We start from the raw sequence: 22,757 nt of genomic DNA on the forward strand, positions 1-22,757 counted from the left end.
TAGTACAGGAACTACTTTTTGAAATCGCAGATGCGGCGTCGCACTGATTAGGACAGTGCCATTGCCGACAATTGCCGCCGATTTGAGATGCGATTTGACATGTCAAATCGCATCTCAAATCGTTCCAAATCGTACCCAGTGTGAACCAGGGCTTGCATATGGTTCTAAAAAATATTTAAATGTTTTATTTATTTTTTGTAGCCAGAGAATAAGGCTAGGTAAAACCCAAGGGGTCCTAGTAGGTTAGTAGCAAAATGTAAAACTCTGTGGCAATCATAAGCTAGTTCAAGGAGGAAACTCTTTCCCACTTCCATTCCCAGCATGCTATTAATTTCACTTTACAGTTAATTATTGCATACCTTTTTGAAGAGTGCTTTAATTGCCTCTGTATGATTTTGAATTCACCAATTTGTAAAAATATTTAAGTGAAATTAACAGATGTTGAATTTGTATGTCACAACAGTGACTTTAATGCTTCTCCAAAACTGACAAATTAAAGTTACATTCACCTTTTTAAAATTCATTTTGCAGAAAGGTTAGATTTATTATAAAGATAGTAAAGGTGATTTCTAAAAAAAATTGGGCTCCTCTGTCTTGTTGGATCCCCTCCATGAAGAGGGCCCCACTACCTCCTGGCAAATATCAGAAGTTCCTATCCTGCTGTTTCTTCGTTCTGCCAAGTGCTTCAATCACCACAAAAACTGAATATCTTCCAGCAGGTAAAATCTAGTTGCAGATCCTGCATAAAAGGTTACGACATACGCTCAATGGGGACAATGGATTTTCTATTTCATATGTAATACAGTATCTAGCGCGCTCTATCTGCTCTTATAAATTAATCCAGCAGCTACAGTTCATAAAGTGCATACAGCAACTCGGTTACAAGAAATCTCATAACAAAAAATCTTGTGTGTATGCAAAATATTTTTTTTAGATAGATATAGATGTGTGTGTCTGTGTTTGTTTTTTTTTTTTTTTTTATTATGCATAAATTCATATTGTTTTCTCCAAGGGTCCATAAATGCCTTATGTGCTGGTTTGGGATGTTCTCTATTAATGTTCAGCACAAATTACCTGTGTAGTTATAAAATGAAATTGTGTATACACAGGTGTCGGGTTTACAGCTCTAATACACATAGTGCTTTTTATTTTTTATTTCCTATACTGGATTGGCACAATATGACCCACCTAATTCATGACACGAGGATTGCCATTCTATCCTATAAAAACTTTTTACAACGGCGTGTCAGGGTAAAAATACTACTGGGGCTTTTTTTTTTTTTTGCATCCATACACTTTGTGAAGTTTAAATTTTTTTTTTTTTAAAAAGTGAAAATGCAGACACAAAGGTGTTTAAATGTTTGTGAATGATGAGACATTATAATTTACAAATATGCCAAGAACCCTGTAGCCATCGTATGCACGTTGTGGTTTTCCATGTCTAGGACTGTTGGCTGACAAAAAAAATGAGTGTTCATCCAAGGGCAGATTAGATATAAATGCGTGCACATTTAAATGCAGGAGACGTTGAACACATTTTCCCATGTTATATTAAACAAAAGCAGGAGGCCTGTGTGAATGAGTTACAGCTGGTGTAGATTGAAGTTCAGCAGGGACTGAATTTTGATCATGTATGGCCACTGTGTTTGAACAATAGTCGATCTACCAATCCATCTTTGTTCACCCGCCCTATCAGATTTTAGCTGCTTGATCAGTTCTACAGGCTTTCCACACTCGGCAGGGAGGATTCCATCCACCTCAACAGCGACGATGGATCCAAACAAAATTGACGTCTCCCCCCCCCAAATATAACTTTCTTTTGTTGGTATTTGATCACCTTTTTATTTTTTGTGCTATAAAAGAGCAGCAATTTTGAAAAAAATATATATATTTGGTACTTTTTGCTATTTTGTACTTTTTGCTATAATATCCCAAAAGTCATAGGGGTTAGATTTGTGTTGTCATACATTTTTTTTTATATATATATACATACATACATACATACATACATACATACATACATACATTTTGGGTTCCATTTTAGCCCGTTTGCTGTCGCAGTACTTTCTGACATTGTGCAGTTTTTAAGGATAATGCTCTGCAACTATAACATGCAGATCTGCATGAAGATTTTCCTTAATCTCCTATTCTCTCATGGATTGAATTTCATAAATTGACACAAGGTAATTTTTACCTAGTATATGTATGTAGGTATTAAGAAATTTCTTGATACCATGGAAACGGTATTTGTGTCATATACATTATTCATCAGTTCCTATGGAAACACGAGTGATAAGTGGTCAGTTGCTTACAGGTTTAATGGAGCAGTACATATAATCAAATGTATATCTCTCAAGGATCTAGCGTTCCATTTCCTATTCATTGTAATTTTAGTTGCACATGTAAATCTTTTGTATTGGTATTGTTAGTGTTTTGAGCCTGTTTTGTATAGCTGTCTAAGCATACTATTCATTAGAATTTTTCGGTATCGGTAAATCCATAGAAATACAAGTAGAGTTGGGTGTCTCGCAGAGATATCCATTCCTGAATTTACTGTGTGCAGGCATACTTTCGCTAATATTTTGTAGGCATGCAGGTGGTTATTTTTTCTTGCTTTTTTCTAAAATCTAGCTTTACATGGCGGTGTATTGTTACAAAGTGCCATGGCTGTGCACAATTCAGTAATTCATAGCAATCCAATTTCTGCATTGATGGAAGTTTAAAGATGTACTTCAAGTGATTAATAAAAAATAAATAAAAAAAATCAATTTTTAAGTCTACGATTTTTGTGTTGGCCTTCATCCATAGCCGTATTGGGTCGTAGGTTTGATACCCCTGCCCTAAAATGTTGGCATTTACCTTGATGGTGGGAATACTCCTTATTGCGAGGGTGTTTGTCTGATCCCAGATATTGCAGTCCAGTCTGCTCTGGACTCCCAGGAGCATTCATCAGGAATTTGCTTGATCTCAATTGTACATTTACAGTGCATCTGGAAAGTATTCCTAGCCCTTCACTTTTTCCACATTGTTACAGCCTTATTACAAAATGTATTAAATTCATTATTTTCCTCCAAAATTCTACAAACAATACCCCATAATGACAAATGTATTAAAAATAAACAAATCGCATGTACATAAGTTTTCGCAGTCTTTGTCATGACACTTGAAATTGAGCTCAGGTGCATCCTGTGTCCACTGATCATCCTTGAGATGTTTCTACAACTTTATTGGAGTCCACCTGTGGTAAATTCAGTTGATTGGACATGATTTGGAAAGGCACACTTCTGTGTATGGCGGAGCACAAACCAAGCCATAAAGTCCAAGGAATTTTCTGTAGACCTCCGAGACATGATTGTATCAAGGCACAGATCTGGAGAAGGATACAGAAAAAGGTCTGCAATATTGAAGGTCCCAATGAGCACAGTGGCCGCCCATTATCCCGTAAATTGGAAGTAGTTTGGAACTACAAGGACCCTTCCTAGAGCGGGCCACCCAGCCAAACTGAGCGATCAGGGGAGAAGGGCCTTAGTCAGGGAGGTGACCAAGAACCTGATGGTCACTCCGATAGCACTCCAGCGTTTCTCTGTGGAGAGAAGAGAACCTTCCAGAAGAACGACCATCTCTGCAGCAGTCGACCAGTCTGGTCTGTATGCTAGAGTGGCCATACGGAAGCCATGGTGCTAGTGGCATCATGCTGTGGGGATGTTTTTCAGCGGCAGGAACTGGGAGACTAGGCGGCAGGATTGAGGGAAAGATGAATTCAGCAATATATAGACATCCTTGATGAAAACCTGGTCCAGAGCGCGCTGGACCTCCAGACTGGGACAAAGGTTCATCTTCCAACAGGACAACGACCCTAAGCGTCCAGCCAAAACAACAAAGCAGTGGCTACAGGACAACTCTGCCAGAGCCCAGACTTTAACCCGATTGAACATCTTTGGAGAGATCTGAAAATGGCTGTGCACCGATGTTCCCCATCCAACCTGATGGAGCTTGAGTGGTCCTGCAAAGAATGGGAGAAACTGTCCAAAAATAGGTATGCCAAACTTGTAGCATCATACTCTAAAAGACTTGAGGATGTAATTGGTGCCAAGGGTGCTTCAAGAAAGTATTGAACAAAGACTGTGAAGAACTAAGTACATGGGATTTTTTTTTTTTGGTTTTTAAAGTGGAGGTCCACCTAAACAAAAAATACTAAACGCCAGCAGCTACAAATACTGCAGCTGTTGATTTTTAATAAATGCACACTTGCCTGTCCAGGGTGCCCGCGATGTTGGCAGCTGAAGACGCGCAATCCCTCGTCTCTCGGCTGCCGCCTCTGCCATCCTCGGTGAGGGAACCAGGAAGTAAAGCGTTGCGGTTTCACTGCCCAGTTCCCTACTGTGCATGCACATTTTCACTAGTCCCCGCTTTGTTCGGGGAACTGTTTCCCAGAACACAGCGGGGGGGGGGGGGGCTTGGGGGCAAGCCGATGAGCGGAAGTTCCACTTTAGGGTGGAACGCCGCTTTAATAAACTTGCAAAGATTTCAAACAAATGTCTTTCACCTTGTCATTATGGGGTATTGTTTGTAGAATTTTGAGGAAAATAAGGAATTTTAATACATTTTGGAATAAGGCTGTAACCTAACAATGTGGAATACTTTATGGATGTACTGTAGGTCCAAAAGCTTTGCAGGGCAGCTTTTGTGATATGTACTTGCAATGGACCATTTTTGATTATTAGAAAAAGTATTGTGTAGGATTTTTAGTGATGAGAGCAATTAACTAGGATGTGAGATTAGTTTATAACTCAATCATATTACTTTGAAGAAAACAGATTCTAGAATTTATGACGTAGGAAAAGTCTGAACTGACCTGCTCGAAAATTGTACGTTTTTCCACCAGTAATATATATGGGGCGGGAGCAGTGTTGGCGGTAAAGCGCCTCCTATTTTTAGCAGCGCTTTACCCCCTAGCTGCCAAGAAAGGGTTAAAACCGCCCGCAATGCACCTCTGTAGATGCGCAGTGCCGTCGGTATAGCTGCGGTGGTCCCATTGATTTCAATGGGCAGGAGCGGTCAAGGAGCAAGTATATACACCGCTCCAAAGATGTGGCTAGCAGAACTTTTTTTTTTTTTATTATTATTTACCGTCTTGCTAGCGCACGGGCTTTCACACTGGAGAGACAGCAGCGGCTGTTTAGGGTTTGTTTGCAGGCGCTATTTTTAGCGCAATAGCGCCTGCAAACCGCTCCAGTATGGAATGGTTCTAAAGTGCCGCTAAAAATAGTGGCGCTTTACTGCCGACACTGCTCCCGCCCCAGTGTGAAAGGGGCCTAAGTGCCATTATGATCTAAACAGTTTAGTACTTTTAAGATCTCTAAATCTGTATAATAAAGTTGGTTCATTTTATGGAAGCAACGTTTATATTTTTTCGTGTTTTGGTTTATTGCCCTTTTTAGAGTTGGCATGCTTTTGGTTAAGCCCAGATTCCAGGTTGATCCTGGATTAAAATTGGGTTTTCTTGGAATTAACACTACTGTTTTTAGCCTGTATTATGCTTGTGTGACCCTCCATGTAGTTTATTGGCTCTTCTGGGAAAACGTGTGCTAGTAAAGCGTATTTTTTATTTTCCCCTTAAAATTCAAACCTAAAGCTTTGTACTTCCTCCTATAAATGATTTTCAAATTTCTGTTCAGTATGGTCTTGTGATGTATTTCCCATGTTGGAATATAGACTTTTAAAATCTCATTGGGCTAGGTTCTCTTCTGCGCAGCTCTGCGTTGCGCTTTTGCAACAGGTACATTTGAATGGGCTGCGGAAGAACCAGAGGTGTGGCTACCTCCCCATATTTATTTTTATTTTTTTGGTCTGAGAAACACATCCACTTAGTCTCTAGAATAGATTTTATATTTGGAGGAAAGGTTGTAAATCTCAGACATGTTCATGAACCAAGTTTATCCCTCTAATGTTCACTTATTTTTTAATTAAGAGCGCTAAATGTAATTTCTGCTGTTTCATTCCATTGCTATCGGCATAAGTCACTTCTGATATGTTTTTTTCTGACACCAAGAGGAAAAAAGGTGACGGATCTCCAGCCCAAAGCTTGTGATTGACGGCCTCAAAATCAAGATCACTTTTATCGGCAGGAGGAGAGGGGCCCCCTCCTGCCGCTTCCTGGAGTCACCGGTAGCGGCGGAGGCGATTGCTTCCGTGTGTGGTATGGAACTGAGTAAAGGGAACATGGTCCCCACCCGGCTCCATACCACTACAGGGCGGAAGCGACATCAAAATGTCACTTCCGCCCATAGCTATTAAAGTTACACTAAAAATGCAATAAAAAAAAAAATGTAAGTTATGAGATCTGAGGTCTTTTTATGCCCAGATATTATTTAAGACAGGGGTTGACAAATTTGCTTGGAATCTAGGAGCCAGCTAAAAAAGTTAGGCGCCAGAAAACGCGCCCCGTCGAGCTTGCGTGCAGAAGCGAATGCGTACGTGAGCAGCGACCGCATATGTAAATGGTGTTCAAACCACACATGTGAGGTATCGCCGCGATTGGTAGAGCGAGAGCAATAATTCTAGCCCTAGACCTCCTCTGTAACTCAAAACATTCAACCTGTAGAGTTGCCTATGGAGATTTTAAAGGGTAAAAGTTTGACGCCATTCCACGAGCGGACGTAATTTTGAAGCGTGACATGTTGGGTATCAATTTACTCGGCGTAACATTATCTTTCATAATATTACAAAAAAATGGGGATAACTCTACTGTTGTCTTATTTTTTAATTAAAAAAAGTGAAATTTTTTCCCAAAAAAAGTGCGCTTGCAAGACCGCTGCGCAAATACGGCGTGACAGAGTATTGCAACGATCGCCATTTTATTCTCTAGGGTGTTGGGATAAAAAATATATATAATGTTTGGGGGTTCTAATTAAAGGGAAGAAGATGGCAGTGAAAATAGTGAAAAATTACATTAGAATTGCTGTTTAACTTGTAATGCTTAACTTGTAATACCAACGGCCACCACCAGATGGCGCCAGCTTACACATCTTGTGGTAATAACTTTGTAATACCAACGGCTCACCACCAGATGGCGCCAGCTCCCAAAAAAAAAAATGTAAAAATTTTTTATTTTTTTATTTTGCCCCCCCCCTTCCAAGCCAAGTCGCCAGGACCCTATTTCTAGTCGCCATGGCGACCTGGCGCCCGGGATTTGTTGAGCCCTGATTTAAGAGGTCCTGTCATGATTTTATTTTCCATTACAAGCTAGGTTTACATTCCTTGTAATAGGAATAAAAGTGACTACATTTAAATTTTTTAAAGTTAACAGTGTTAAAAAAAAAAAAAAAAAAAAAAGTAAAATGTTAAGTTTGCGCACAGAAGCGAACGCATTCATCAGTATGAAAACTCTGTTCAAACCACACATGTGAGGTATTACTGCGATCGATAAAGCAATAATTCTAGCCCTAGACCTCCTCTGTAACTTTAAACATGCAACCTGTAGAATTAAAGGTTGCATATGGTTAATTTTTTTAAGGGTAAAAGTTTGTCGCCATTCCATGAGCGGGCGCAACTTTGAAGCGTGACATGTTGGGTAGCAATTTACTCGGCGTAACATCTTTCACAATAAAAAAATAAATAAATTGGGCCAACGTTACACTTTTTTTAATTAAAAAACAGTATTTTTCCCCCCAAAAGAATGCGACTTGTAACACTGCTGTGCAAATACGGTGTGACAAATTATTGCAATGACCACCATTTTATTCTTTAGAGTGTATGTGTGTGTGTGTGTGTGTGTGTGTGTGTGTGTGTATATATATGTTTGTGGGTTCAAATTTTTTCTAGCAAAAAAGAAAATATTTTAACTTGTAAACAGCAGTTTAAAAAAAAGGCTCGGGGCTGAAGTGGTTAATACAGTAAATGCATTCAAGTAAAAAACTTTAAGTTTTTATAACCACTTTAAGCCATTTGAATAAAAACAGATTTCATTGTAAGAACTAAGACCTGACTGGATCAACAGGTAATAAAATGTTATAGGAGGTGCTCCTTTATTGCTGGTGACTGATTGCATCACTTTTTGTTTTTTGCTTTTGTTTGAACAGTAAGACGTTTGTTTGCTCCACCAATTTTTGCTTTAGAAATAAAAATATATAACGTGGCTGAAAATACTGACTATATTTTAGAATTTGAAATCTGATTATGTTTGTTTTGTATTTTTTTTTTTTTTTTCTTTTAGGATTCGAGAGCATTCTAGAAGGGCTGTATGGACCAGGATTACGTAGAGACCTCAGTTTATTTGATGGTATTTTATTATCTTCTTTTTTTTTTAATTTTTTTTATTCATAAATCCGTCATCTAGAAATTTGCGCATGGTGCACGATCGCTTTTTTTCTTTCCTTCCTTTTAAATTATTCCTTTTACATAGTGTACTCTCTTGGTAATTAAGAGTAAAATGACCCTTAGTCTATCGGAAATAATTGTGTTCTATAATTTTTACTATAAAAAGCTGCTGTGGGTTACGGCATATATACAATGCATGTTTAATTATATACCGTACTGTGTTTCCTTGCAGTAACTTCATTGGTGCAAAATTGTACATTTCATGAAGGGGTCACATCTTGCATGGCCCTATGTTCTCATATTCATCATCATAGCTCATTATACTCCAAGTCGTTGTCTGACTTGTCCATTGTGGCAGAGTTGTTCCCCAGTGAGGAGGGGTGGAAGAGGAGAAAGTGAATCTTCGGGGGCCTGAGAACTCCTCCCAGGAGGATGGGCAGTTGATGGTTGAGGTTTGCTCCAGGAGTCAGAATCATCGCCACTTTTGGACCTAAAGTCACCAATTTGGGATTGTGTGAGTGACTAAGCCCAGACAAAATGTATACAGCTTACAAAAGGGTTGCACAGGAGTACCCCTTAGTGGAGGAGGCCTACCACAAAAAGTGGAAAGTGCCTGTAGTGCATCCAGATATATGGTTCTGGTTGAGAATGTTCCTTCCGAGAAACAGTTATAGGGTTTTATTCAAACCGATCTGTAGTTCTGAAGCCCAATGGCAGTGTTCACTCCATCCTTGACTTAAATTCTCAACACCCTTTTGCTGGGTCCTAAAGTTCCAGATGGACTTTACCTGGTCTGCGATTGCATCACTGCAACAAGGGGAATTTTAGTATCCATAGACATCAAGGATGCGTATTTACATGTCCCCATTTCCCCCAGCATGAGCAGTTCCTGTAATTTGCCCGGGGACAAGCGGCACTATCAGTTTGTGGCTCTTCCTTTTTAGTCTGGGTTTTTACCAAGATGCTTGCCCCGATCATGGTGCTTCTGCATTTTCAGGGAAGCCACGTTATCCCAGATATCTGGATAACCTATTTTAGGATCACTCTGCCCAAGCCTTGGCGGCCAGTGTGGCAGCAGACAAGACACTGTTGCTTCAGGTGTATTTTTAATCTACAGAAGTCTGGGTTAGATGCAATTTACTATTGGGTATAAACCACCCAAGCCCAATTGTTTCTGCACCGGGAATGAGTGTTTACTTATAGAAAGGAAAAAAGTGCGCTTACCAATAAAAACAAATAGTGAACAAGCTGCTAACTCAAAAATGTTATACTAACATAAAATCTGATACAAAAAAATGGAGTAGCGCTGAAATGAATGAGTGTTTACTCTCCAAACTCATGTTTGGACCCTGTCTGATTATTGAACTAAGGTATTAAGCATTATTGTGGCCTTATTGAAGGCAGTGATGTTTTCCCAGTTTCACTCCAGGGATTTGCAGCATTGACCCAAGGCCAAAATGCCCCTGACCTGGTGTCTGACCAGCCTTGCCATCCAATCGGAGAAGCCCTTTAGACCATTAACCTGGATGATTCTCACGATTAGGGATGGAAACTGTCTGAGCACATGGTTGCAGTGGGAGTACAGACTTCCAATCGACTTCTCGATCTTGGAGTCATTTGCCTATCCCTTCTATGTTGACCTACTCTGCTTCAGGGGGAGGACTGGGGGTTCAGTGTGACCTCTCCACAGACATTGCTTACATCAGTCAAGGCAACGCCAGAAGCTACAGTGCCTTTGATAAGCAGTCCCAATTCTGGCTTGGGCCAAAAGACACATCTCAGTCTTGTCTGCTGTCCATATTTCCAAAGTAGGTAATTGGCAGACGTACTGTCATTTGCTAGCACCTGAAAGCGTGGAAAATGGTCCCTTCACCCCAAAGTGTTGAACCTGTGTCACCCCTGGGGGACACTGGACAAAGATCTGTTGACCTCCCACTTTAACAGGTTTGTGGCCTGGGTCAAGATCCCAAAGCCTCTGCAGTGGATTGGTGATGCCATGGGGTCTATTCCAACTGATTTGCTTTCCCTCTGCTAAGGAGTCTTCCTTGACTGCTTTGACGCATCAAGATAAAGGACATTCTGGTGATCTTGTTGGCACTCCAATTTTGGTGCTCCAATATTTTCCGACTCCTATGAGATGCTCCAGACTGTCCAGATCTAGTTTCCAGGACAGGTTTTCTATCCTACTCTACAATCACTTGCTTTGACTTATTGGTTGTTGAAACTCAAGTGTTGAGAGATATGCTGCTAAGATTAACTTCCCACAAGGTCCCTGATGGCACTTGGAAGGCTTACTTTACATGGTGAGAGACACAGAAGTTTCACCCTAAATCACAGGTGTCAAACACAAGGCCCGCAGGCCGAATGTGGCCCTTGCATCTCTCCTGCAGCTGCAGGAGAGCTCCAGTCCTCCTCTGGTCCTATTCCAGACCCTTTATGACCATCCCTTGTACCACGTCTGCAGTCTCTGACCATCTCCTGTATCATGTCTCCATTCTCTGACCATCTCCTGTATCATGCCTACATTCTCTGACCATCTCTTGTACCACGTCTGCAGTCCCTGACAATCCTCTACAAGCTATGGGATAGATTTATGGCATTTTATATTTAAATATTTTTTACTAGTAATGGTGGCGATCATTGATTTTTTTAGCGGTATTGCAGCGGACACACCGGACACCTAATTGAGTTCTGTAAGCAACACCTTATTTTCTGGCAGTGCCCCTCCCGAGACTAGACTCTGGATCTGCCCTTGGTACATCCTAAAATGTACCAGAAGGGTTTTAATACTGTACGAGTGGAAGGGAGTCGTAAATGTCCGTGGGTTAAGGGAGCAAATTACTTGTCTTGCCTTGGGTGCCGACAACCAATGCTATGAAAACTCTACTGTTGGGGGTCCCCACAACTTGGGAAATTTTATCAAGGGGTCACGACACTAGAAAGGTTAAGAACCACTGTTATATGCACACATTTGTAAAGTTTTACTAGGTGAATGTACAGGCCTCTGCTGATTCCAAATTTGGCCATAGGGTGCTTCAAGCTGCTACTTTGTTAGGGACCTGGTTCTCTTTTGTTGGGCCTGTGTGCTGTTACCTCTCATTTGTACTGCTTGAGGATTTTCTATGGTCAAGATTTAAATGAGCTTGTGTCCTGTACTGTACAATAAAGAAATCAAGTTTTTTTTTCAATTTCATGTAAAATCATTATCTGGGAGTTTAGTACAGTACAAAGCCCACCTTCTCCTCTGTCCTGACATTTTCCCCGATTGCCTGCTATAAAAAATAAAATCGAATTGCTGAAAGCTGTTATATGGGGTGTCCTAACAACTTTGTTAGCCAATGTCCTTGCCTGACAGTGACAGCATATAGCCATAGTTAAGATTCCTGTACCATACCCCAAGAAAAAGATATTACAGGTAGATGACAGATTCTTATTTTTCCTAAGCTGTGGTTTAGCTTTTGATGGTGTCGGTGTTCCTGCTAAGCCAAATTCACAATCTTAAAGCGATTGTAAAATTGGTGTTAAAAATTAAAGCTCACGCTGTGTCTGGGTTTTGCCCACGCTGTGTCTGGGTTTTGCCCACGCTGTGTCTGGGTTTTGCCCACGCTGTGTCTGGGTTTTGCCCACGCTGTGTCTGGGTTTTGCCCACGCTGTGTCTGGGTTTTGCCCACGCTGTGTCTGGGTTTTGCCCACGCTGTGTCTGGGTTTTGCCCACGCTGTGTCTGGGTTTTGCCCACGCTGTGTCTGGGTTTTGCCCACGCTGTGTCTGGGTAGGCCGGCATCTTGTTAGGGGCAGAGTCGTGTTTCATGTTAGAGCAGTCTAATGACCAGTGTGGGGAATTAAGAAAGCAGTAGAGGAGGTTCAGAAAGCACAGATCAACAGAATGGGTGAACCAGAAGCGGGGAAATGTTTGGAGGTCATCAGGTACAGCTTCCTTTTCAGCTTGGAGAAGAGGATGCTGCACAGCAGTGACCTCAAATCACGAGGCTAGCAGTCAGAGGCAGCAATGCGTGAGATTCTCCCATACTGCACATAAACAACTATGAGGCATCGGAAGTATACCGCCCTTCAGAAGTAATTTGAGAAAATCTGTTGGGCTCCATTCACATGTGAACGTGGGTGGAATCGCTGCAATTCCTCCCCAAAATTTGAAATGGCTGCAAAACTTGGGACATGCTTGTGATGCCATTGCTTTTAATGGCGCCCTAATCGTCGTGCAATTTTGCAAACAAAATCGCGTGTCGCCCAAAAAAGATATGTAACATGCGTCCCCTGATTTTGTTTGCGTGATTTTGCCACACAATTGGGTGCCATTAAAAGTGTTATGCGTCCTGCATTTTGCAGCCATTTCATAACGCAGGGCGGAATCGCAGCGATTCAGCCTGCAATCATGTGTGAATTCTTCTTTAGTCTTCTTCCATGAATTGTTACTTAATGCTTTTTATCTGTCGTCTGTTCTTTTATATACTGTACTTTCAAGTAAAATGCATCATATTTTTATTTCATGTTTTTAACACTTTTTTGTGTATTTTCTTTTTCTGTATTTTAGACTGTGAACCAGAAGAACTGGTTGATTGGTGTGTGGATGAGAAATGCTCATTATGTAGCCTTCACAAGGAGACAGTTGTGAGTATTTCTGTCTGCATTACATTACCAAGAAGGTACTGGAGTTCTCACGGGGTAAAAGACTGATCATTTTTTCCTTTTCCTTGTAAGGACTGCACACCATCAGCTGGTTCAGCACAGTCCACACCTACAGGGGAAGTGATAACTCAGGGCCAGTTCAACACAGAGAAAATTGAATGCCAAGCTGAAAATTACCTAAATGCACTCTTTCAGAAGAAAGGTATGTGTTTACTTCCATTGTAACTACAGTGCTCCACTATATCGGCACCACTTTTGAGCATTCATATTGTTGCGGAGAACTGATTTGTGTATTTTTCTATTCAGATCTTCCTCGGAACTGTGATCCCAACATTCCACTTGTAGCTCAGGAATTAATGAAGAAAATGATACGTCAGTTTGCAATTGAATATGTTTCAAAAAGCCGAAAAATGTATCCAGACAATGGAAAAATGGTTGATTCTCCATTTGGCTGTAATGGTATCCAGCTAAACCAAACCGAAAAACTTCAGGAAGATCAGGACAGTCCTTTAGACCTCACAGTGACACGAATTCAGGGGGATTCTTTTCAGGATGGTAAGGAATGCATGTTGAATGAACAGAAGCATTTGCTGGATTCTATGTTGGCAGAGTGGCATGTAATGTGGCACTGGACTTCTGGGTTCATATACAACCAGGGACACTGTGCACAAGATGTGACTGTTAGGAATTTCTGCAAAAATGCAACTCTTTCCTTCTACACTACAGCATGTCCCTATTCAAAGTAGCTACAAAAAATATATATATATATATATATATATATATATATATATATATATATATATATATATATATATATATATATATATATATATATATATATAATATATATACTAGTTCTATCATGCAGCAAGGCAGTGCTGTACAGGAGCAATGAGAAAGATCACACTTTCATAAATCTCTCCTAATGCTCTAACCACTCCAGTAGATTTACCCCCCTTCCTGAACAGGCTGTTTTTTTGCATTATGGCACTGCGTTACTTTAACTGAATTGTGCGGTCGTGCAACGCTGTACCCCAAAAAATGTAGGTTCGTGTGTCCCTCCCCCAATTAAAAACATTTTTTTCAATAAGCGTATATTGATTTTTGCGCAAAAGTGTCTACAAACGATGGGTTTTTTTTATGCCTTTTTTTTTTTTCCTAGTAATAGGGGTGATCAGCGACTTGGCGGGACTGCATTATTGCGGTGGGCAAATTGGACACTGACACTTTTTGTGGACCAGAAATTCTAATACAGTGATCAGTGCTAAGGAAATATGCACTGTCACTATTGTGCAGCGATTTGTTTCCAACCGCAAGATGCGATGCTAGTGTTTTTTAATTCTTGATAGTGGGAATATATGGGATCATCACATAATATTGATATCTAAATTCCATATGTTCATGAATTTTAAAAATGTAACGTTTCGAACATATTTTTTTTTTTTTTGTAAAAAAAAAAATTTCATGCAGCATTATCGTTTGATCTTTGTTCCGGTTGCACAGTGACGTAGTCTATTTCATTACAGGCACCGTTGTTTGTTTACATTTTTGTGGGGACGCAAGCTTGTGGGTTCTGGCATCATTTCCGGAATGTACATGTTTCCATTTCCGGTTTTCAGATCATAAATGGGTGATCAGTGTAGACGTAGCCACGCCCCTGATAACATCTGCTGAAACACGTAGGGAGGTGCTGAGCTACGTGACGTCTCCACACTCGACGATCTGACATTTTGCTATTTGGAAACGGTCGCTTCTTCTCTCATTGTCAGTGGACACAAATGTAACTTTACATTCGATGTTTGTTTTTTATTAACTAGTTGCCTAGTTAACTAGTTGCCGACCAGCCGCCCCGTAACTCTACGTCGGCTCTTTTAGTGGCCACTAGGGGCTCGTCCGTGACTCCCGTGCGGGTGCCCGGCGATTGCTCGTTACAGAGCGGGGAACAGGAGCTGTGTGTGTAAACACACAGCTCCCGGTCCTGTCAGGGGGGGGAAACGCTGATCCTCTGTTCATACAATGCATGAACAGAAGATCAGTGTTTCCCCTAGTGAGGCCACCCCCCCCACAGTAAGAAAACACCCAGGGAACATACTTAACCCCTTCCCCGCCCCTAGTGTTAACCCCTTCACTGCCAGTGGCATTTTTATAGTAATCCAATGCATTTTTATAGCACTGATCGCTATAAAAATGCCAATGGTCCCAAAAATGTGTCAAAAGTGTCCGCTGATCGCCGCCATTACTAGTAAAAAAAATATATTAATAAAAATGACATAAAAATACCCCCTATTTTGTAAACGCTATAACTTTTGCGCAAACCAATCAAACGCTTATTGCGTTTTTTTTTTGTTTTTTTTTACCAATGATATGTAGAATACGTATCGGCCTAAACTGAGGAGAAAATTTTTTTTTTATATATTTTTGGGGGATATTTATTACAGCAAAAAGTAAAAAATATTCAGTTTTTTTCAAAATTGTCGCTCTATTTTTGTTTATAGCGCAAAAAAATTAAGATTCAATTTCCTTTCTGTAAAGGAGACTTAACCTGATAGTCACATTCACTGTGTATTCAGAGGAGCCTCAAGTCTATATTGTAAACCATGCTCTACTGACTGCTTTATTGGGGTAGTCCAGCGTTTAGGGTAAGGGTTAGTGTTAAGTTGCTAGCAGCAAAGTGTTTTTCTTCTAGACATGTTTATGCAAATTGCTTATTGTGCAAGGATCATCAGACCATGATCTCCACTGGAGCATAAATTCATGTCAACAGTGACATTTCTGCTGTAAAGTGCGTAGAGTAATATTTAGACATTATATGAACATGGTAGTTAAAATGTAGTGGAAAACATTTATGAAATCTGCTATGTGTGTGAGTGTATGTGTGTGTGTATATAATACATTTAAAATGGATGTAAACCCGCACATATACCCAGTGAAGTGAAAAGCTTCAGATAGAGGTTAAATAAATCCTTCTACATACATTTTTTACTTTTATATATGCAGTCTTTCCTTTTCTACACGCTTTGTAAAGTGCAGATCATGTTAGAAATCATTCTTCCTCTTTCAGCAGTGGATGTGGAGTTTGGGCTTGCACTGTGTGTGAGCTGATTGGAGAAAAGGCACCCCCTCCACTCCACATAGGCAAAGGAACATGCAGAGCTGCAGTCTGGATAGACAAGCTCTCTGCTAAGCTCTCTCCCTGACACAAATTTTCAGCTACTGTTATCTCATGTGTTTAAGAACGTGTCAGAAGTGACCCTGTTGATAAGAGGAACAGAGCACTAGAGAGAAACAGCACTCAGAGCTGTGGAAAGAGAAGTAACCGCTACAGATATGTGTCAAATTTCATGATTGGGGTCTACAAGAAAATCCCCAAGGATCCATCCTCATAACATTTCTTACAACCTTTCAACTCTTTGGGGGGGTGGGGAATAGAATTTTCCTACTTGCTTGTAAAATCTTTCTCTTGGGGAGTGTGTGTGTGCCCCATGTTCGTTTTTCCATCAATGGGCTTTGAGAATTTTTACTGTAAGGTTGAAGATTTTACTTTTTGTCCATTGAGGGACCCAAATCTTAGACATTTAGGACATATAAGGGCTGGCTCAGGCCTCTTGCACACTGCGGCTTGAGAAAGCGGTTTTCTCTTTTCGTCCATGGGCGGACACAGCCTCCTTAAATCTTGACTTTACATCTTCTGTTCCATCTAGTAGGAGTGGACTAGGTAGACGTTTTGGATATTTAAATACATGTAACTTTAAAAAAAGCTGAACAGCCCTGCCCAGGGGGCGGTCCCTCTCGCCATCACCCCTCACCCTGCAGTCAGCAGCTCCGTTTTGTTCTGCCTAGTGTAGGAGATGGACCTGGCTCCATTTGGGCCCTAGGTCCTGGAGAACTTAGAAGATTTCAGGATCAGAAAAATAAAAAATTCAATCAACTGCCGGCTGGGTGATAGGCTGGATAATATAGATCCTTGTAGTCATCGTCAACCCACCCCCCCCCCAACCCGGCCATCGAGCATGAGCAGACTTTAGCTACGCTCTGAGTCGGCCACGACATGCCCTGTTTGCTCCAGGGATGACCGGTGAGCTACATCCTCTGGGTTTCCCATATGACTGGGCTTCTGCTGTCTAGTCACAGTGAACCGTGGCTGACAGTCTTTGCCTGGGTGGTGAGTTCCCTGGGTAACCCCCCCCCCCCCCAGTCAGTGCAGCAAGGAGGGTGGGCGTTTTTTGCATGAGTGCCTTGACCTTGTCCCTATGGACTGTCAGTAGGTTAGCAGAGTCAGAAGCTGGCGTTCCTTCCCTAGACATTCCAGCAGTGGCAACCGGTGCCTCTGCACCTGCGGTACCTATGGACGCTTTGTCGGCGGTCCTGGGGACATTTGTTGCCAGGGTGGAAGCGGTGTGTCGGCGTAAGGGGGTTAAAAAGCACCCCCACCATCTTCTGGGGAATGCTCAGACTCGGGCCTGGCTGCGGCACAGGACCCCTGTTCTGGAGGATCAGAGGATGCAGACCAGGACATTTCGGCTGTGAGGAGGACTCCTCGTCCGGGTCAGAGCAAGAAAGAGCACTTGTTGGAGCACTTATGACCGCAGTGAGGGACACTCTGAAGCTGGAGGATATGGCTGGGACATCCACTGAGGTGTCAGTCCCGTTTGGGTCTCATGAACCGACCCGCTCTGCTAAAGTTTTTCCTTATGTGACTTATTTTGACAAGTGCATAGATAAAGAATGGGAACGACCGCAGAGGTCCTTTGTGGTCCCTAAGCACGTGGCGGGTTCGTTACCTGAAAATGTAGACGCTCAAATGGGAATATCGTGTGCAAGAGGCTTTTTAGTTTTGTTTGCCAGTGTCCAAAACCCCTGAGACTGCAGTATAAAAATACATTCCTGTACCCCTCAATGGATGATAAAGGACAATTGTTTGCTTGAAAGGGTGCAGTCCAGCTATAAATACTGTGTTTATCGGCGTATAACGCGCACTTTTTTCCCCTTAAAATCAGGGGAAAATCGTGGATGCGCGTTATACGCCGATCCACGCTGTCTGAGCGCCGCCGCCGACATATATACCGAGCGCTATACACTCGGCTAAGCTCGGTCACGCCCTGTCCCGCCTCCTAGCCTTTATGCAAGCATGGCCGAGTGTACCCGAGTGTACTGCGCTTGGTAAATGTCGGCGGCCGCGCTCAGAGCGGGAGAAGCGGGGAGGACACCACCAAGGCCGCAGACGGACGCCGGACCGGAAAAGGCCGCTGATGGACCCCGGGCAAGACATCGACGAGGGGCATTCAAACTGTAAGTATTTTTTTTTTCCTTGTAGGTTTGGGGTGCGCGCTTTACGGCGGTGCGCACTTTACCCCGATAAATACGGTATATATTCCCACAGAGGGTGATCGTTGTATTTTATGGTCATATTCCTGTACTGGTTATTCTTAGCAGTCGGCAATGCCGGTGAAAAATAGAAATAAAATATCCATATTTAGTTAAAACCCAGAAGCCATGAGGGAAATAGTTGTGTATAACTTATTGCAAGAGTTTTTGACATTGCTGAACCCTTCTGGAAAATACCACTTGCCTGGCTTTTAAGCTAACTGATATGTAAATGTATCCAATTGGACACAGGGGTTTTGTCAAATGTTTATGTACATTCTCCTACTGTACTTATAAAGGGTCAGTGAATCAATCATTCGATGAAAAAGGGGTCAGCATGACAGTCAGGCTGTAACCACATTCATATTTAATCATGATAGGTTTACATAAAGGGGTTGTAAAGGATTGTTTTTCATTTTCTAAATGGGTTCCTTTTAGTTTTTTTAGCTTGGTGTGTTTTTCCCCTATCCCCTATGCTTGTACTGCTGGTTAAGCACTATAGTGCAAAAAGGGCTTCGCTGCAATAGTTCCATGATGATTTCCAATGTGGTATAACACTGTGTAAAGAAGCTTACCAGCGGGGGCCAAAACACGCACAAAAATGGCCATAAAACGTACAAAAGTAAACCGCCGCCCCTACCACGAGGTGGCAGCCTGGGAAGGGCCTAAGTGCTAAATCACCACCATGGCCTCGTTGGAGCAGTGGTTATCTTTTTGTACGTTTTTATGCTTGTGTACATGTACCCCCCATTTTTTTTTTTTTTTTTTTTTTTAATAAATATTACATCATATGAGCACTATTTTGGCTCCCGCTGGTGAGCTTCTTTACACAGTGTATACCCCATTGGAAATGATCGTGTAACTTTTGAAGCGGACCCTATTTTCCATTATACCGCTTAACCAGCAGTACAAGGTTAATTTTCTGGTGAGTGCATAAGATTGGTGGAGGGATATCACTGTGGAGAAACATCTGACAACACTTTGGGTGCAATATCCCCTGTTTACCATGCTGATGTCTGGTGAGTGTTCTGACACTCTATATTTACCATTGGAGGAGTTCCTTGGAAAACTTAAGTTATTTAATGAACTTCCATTAAAGCTCACTATTTGGACTTTCCATCATGTTGTACTTTTTGATCACTAGTTGGTGGCTTGGTTCCACCGCTTGGACACTTGCTTTTTTAATCACTTATTGTATTAATGTTTATCCAACAACATGTTAAATATTAATGGAACGAACAAATAGAAATGTGGCAATAGTGGTGATGAACCCTCATAGGTCAACAAAACCCCCAAAAAAGTCAATTATAGTGACCGATCGCACTTAAAAGTAACATTTAAGTTGAAATAACCATAATGTGGCAATCTTAAATGGATGCTTAAAATAGTCCTTTATAGAAACGTGATCATAAAATTAAGTGTATTCACTTAGTGCACATGCTCATACACTCTCTGTGAATAATCAGAAATCCAGTAATAAACTTCAGTGCAAATCTTGTTTCTCTCGAAAAAACAAAACCAGTGCTCTCCACTGGTCAAACTATGCGCTCACCTCAATGCGAGACCCTCCCAGGGGTCTACAATGGCATTCCCCTTGCGGGTATATATACACAGTGGCCGGCTGCTTTGCTGGTGATTCTTGGAATCTTGTTACCCAAGACCAGGGGTGCCTAACCTTTTGAAGAGCGAGAGCCACTTAAGAAACTTGGTAACCAGTTGAGGGCCACAATGAGCGGAGCGGGTGGATGACGGATCACGGCTACTCTTTGGGCCCTCTGATCCGCCCAGATGAAAGGGGACCAACTCCCTTCTGTTTTTTGGTTTGGAGATAGGCTGGGGTAAACAGACATCTTTCGCTCTATAGAGGTAAATTGAGAGTCCTATTTGGTCGGGCTGATCGTGTGAAAAGAGCCTAAGACTGCTTTCACATTTATGTTCTGTGGTTTACCCACACTGCGGGTGCAGCGTGTAGTGCACCTGTGTCTATCCTGCAGGCTAGCTGAACTTTGCCATAGACTCCGCCTGTGCAAAAGCCAGCGCTGTAGAGAAAGCATCGGCTTATGGGATTGTGCTCCTCAGCCGCTTTCTTCCTCTACCACTAGCTTCATTCACAACACTGAGACTGTGGTATGGCGGGTCAGCAACCTACGATCTGGGCTTGCCAACCCACCATTCCAGAGCAGGAGGTCGCGGGCCACATCAGAGGGCTCTGCGGGCCACTGGTTGGCCACCCCCTGCCTTAGGCCGTGTACATCATACACACAGGTCATAGTAGCAGGAAAAAACTGTGTTGAACTGTACAAAAATGGGTCTTAAATAAAAATCACTCAAATTTATAGGTGCACTAGCTCTGGTGCACACAGATGGCTTGCTATGTACAATTGAGATCCTACAACTCCTTGCTGGTCACAAACATTTTCAGATTCTCGGTCCTGTGCTCCCCAATGGCAATTTGCTTCCTGGTAGTGTGCTATGCTGTCACAGGCCTGTATCCACTTAAGATTGCTGAGTTATGGTTATTTCAACTGCATGTTACTTTCGAGTATCTATCAAATGGTTCACGTGTAATATGTCACTATAAACTATAATTGCCTTTTTGTTTTTTGTTGACCTATGAGGGGGCCATCACCACTATTGCCATTCCTACTTGTTTGTTTCATTAATATTTACTGTAACATGTGTTTGCATTTATATATAATTATTTGAGCTAGCTGGATAAGTAGCGCTTCACATTTTATTCGTTTTTTATCTGTGGCAACAGTCGGTGTGTTAAGCAGCAACCTTGAGTATACTTGTTTTGATTATTTACACATCACACCACCCACAGTAGCATGGAAGTGTTTTTTTTTTCTCCTTTCTTCTTTCAGGACAGCCACTATTGAGAGATAGGCTCCTCCTCCTTCCTCAGGAAACACTGCGCCAGCACATAAATTCTCACTTCCCCCTGCCAGACCGCAGTTGTTAGTGTTTCCTCCAGTGGGGAGACACTGTGCAGGGAACCAGGCTGAGCAGTCAAGGCACTGAGGCCATTCAAATACTTAAAAGGGAAGCAGGAGCTTCCAAGGTACAAGAGGTGTGGTACATAACCGTCGCTTTAAGTCACCCCATCCTCGACAAGCGCGGCAGTAGGTTGCGGGGGACCCCTATCGCGTCCTTGGGACCGCAACAGGGGAAGCGGCTCAACTTGCCCTGTACATCGGGCGGGTGACATCTCCGGCTAACGGCGGGTGCTTCCCCTTTGAGCCGTGACTTCGGGTTCCAGGTTTCGACGCGGATAGGGGGCCAAGCACACGCTGGAGAGAGTCTGGGACTCACACAGGCGATGTGAGACTCTGCAGCAAGCAGCCACCTGCAGTCATGTCGGCAGCATCTCCCGAGCAAGCCCAGACAACGGACGCTACCTCCAGCCTTCCTAAGGTAAGAGCACCCTGGGGAGGGTCCTCTATCTAAGGATTGCCCCCCCCCCATGTATGGTTCTATATCTATGGGGAGGTAGACCCCCCTAGGTCAGGGGTGTCCAAACTTTTTTTTAAAGAGGGCCAGATTTGATGTAGTGAACATGCGTAAGGGCCGACCATTTTGCCTGACATTCTTTGAACCATTAAAATTTGGTCAAAATGTGTTTGCCCGAGCACCAATACACTGCCCAACGAGAATTATCTTGCCTTTGTGGCTGTGTGTGGTGAAGGGATGAGCTTGGGCGTGTTGTTTGGATATACCGTATTTATCGGCTTATAACACGCACCTTTACTTTAGGAGGGAAGTTTCAGGGAAAATGTAAATAAAAAACTGTGAAGCAAAATAAGGGTCATTGCCCATCAATGCAGCCTAATCAGTGCCCATCTGCAGCCTCGCCATTGACATGAATGCAGCCTCGCCATTGCCATGAATGCAGCCTGATCGATGCCCATCTGCAGCCTCGGAGGGGAGGGGGGGGCGGGATGAGCACCAACAGATTATATACAGGAGAATCTCCTGTTTACACAGCAGCCTCTTTAATACAATGTCCCGCCTCCTATGATGGACAGAGGAGTCGTCCAATGGCAGCACAAGAGACGGGACTTCCTATTACAGATGCCGCTGAGTAAACATGGGGATTCTCGTGTATGTAATTTGACAGCACTCGTCCCCTCCGAGGCAGCGCCAATAAATACAGTATATAGCCAAATTACCAGGGGGGCCACATTAAACTGTAACTGGGGCCGCAATTGGCCCCCGGGCCGGACTTTGGACATGCCTGCCCTAGGTGGTCAGGGGGGGAGGAGGCCCTAGTCCCGGCATATTATAGGGGGCTAGCGCACTCCCAGGGTTGTAACCATGTTCTAATATGCTGATTTTTTTTTTTTTTTTCTTCTTTCTGACTTTTTTTTACCTGTATTTCAGAAATCCGTTGAAAAAGCCGGTAGTGGAAGGACACATAGCTCTAAAA

The 22,757-nt window shown here is 42.4% G+C and overlaps 1 protein-coding gene across 1 annotated transcript in view; it reads left to right on the forward strand.

Annotated features, from left to right (window-relative positions):
- The window catches only part of LCORL (ligand dependent nuclear receptor corepressor like), a 79,724-nt gene that overhangs the window by 46,127 nt on the left and 10,840 nt on the right, over window positions 1-22,757 (forward strand). Inside the window, exons 2-5 of the mRNA XM_040335200.1 lie at window positions 8,216-8,281; window positions 12,870-12,946; window positions 13,037-13,166; window positions 13,271-13,519. Of these exons, the coding sequence (XP_040191134.1) occupies window positions 8,216-8,281; window positions 12,870-12,946; window positions 13,037-13,166; window positions 13,271-13,519 (522 nt within the window). The remainder of the gene's footprint in view (window positions 1-8,215; window positions 8,282-12,869; window positions 12,947-13,036; window positions 13,167-13,270; window positions 13,520-22,757) is intronic.

Source organism: Rana temporaria, chromosome 1, assembly GCF_905171775.1.
Source record: "Rana temporaria chromosome 1, aRanTem1.1, whole genome shotgun sequence".
Lineage (NCBI taxonomy): Eukaryota > Metazoa > Chordata > Amphibia > Anura > Ranidae > Rana > Rana temporaria.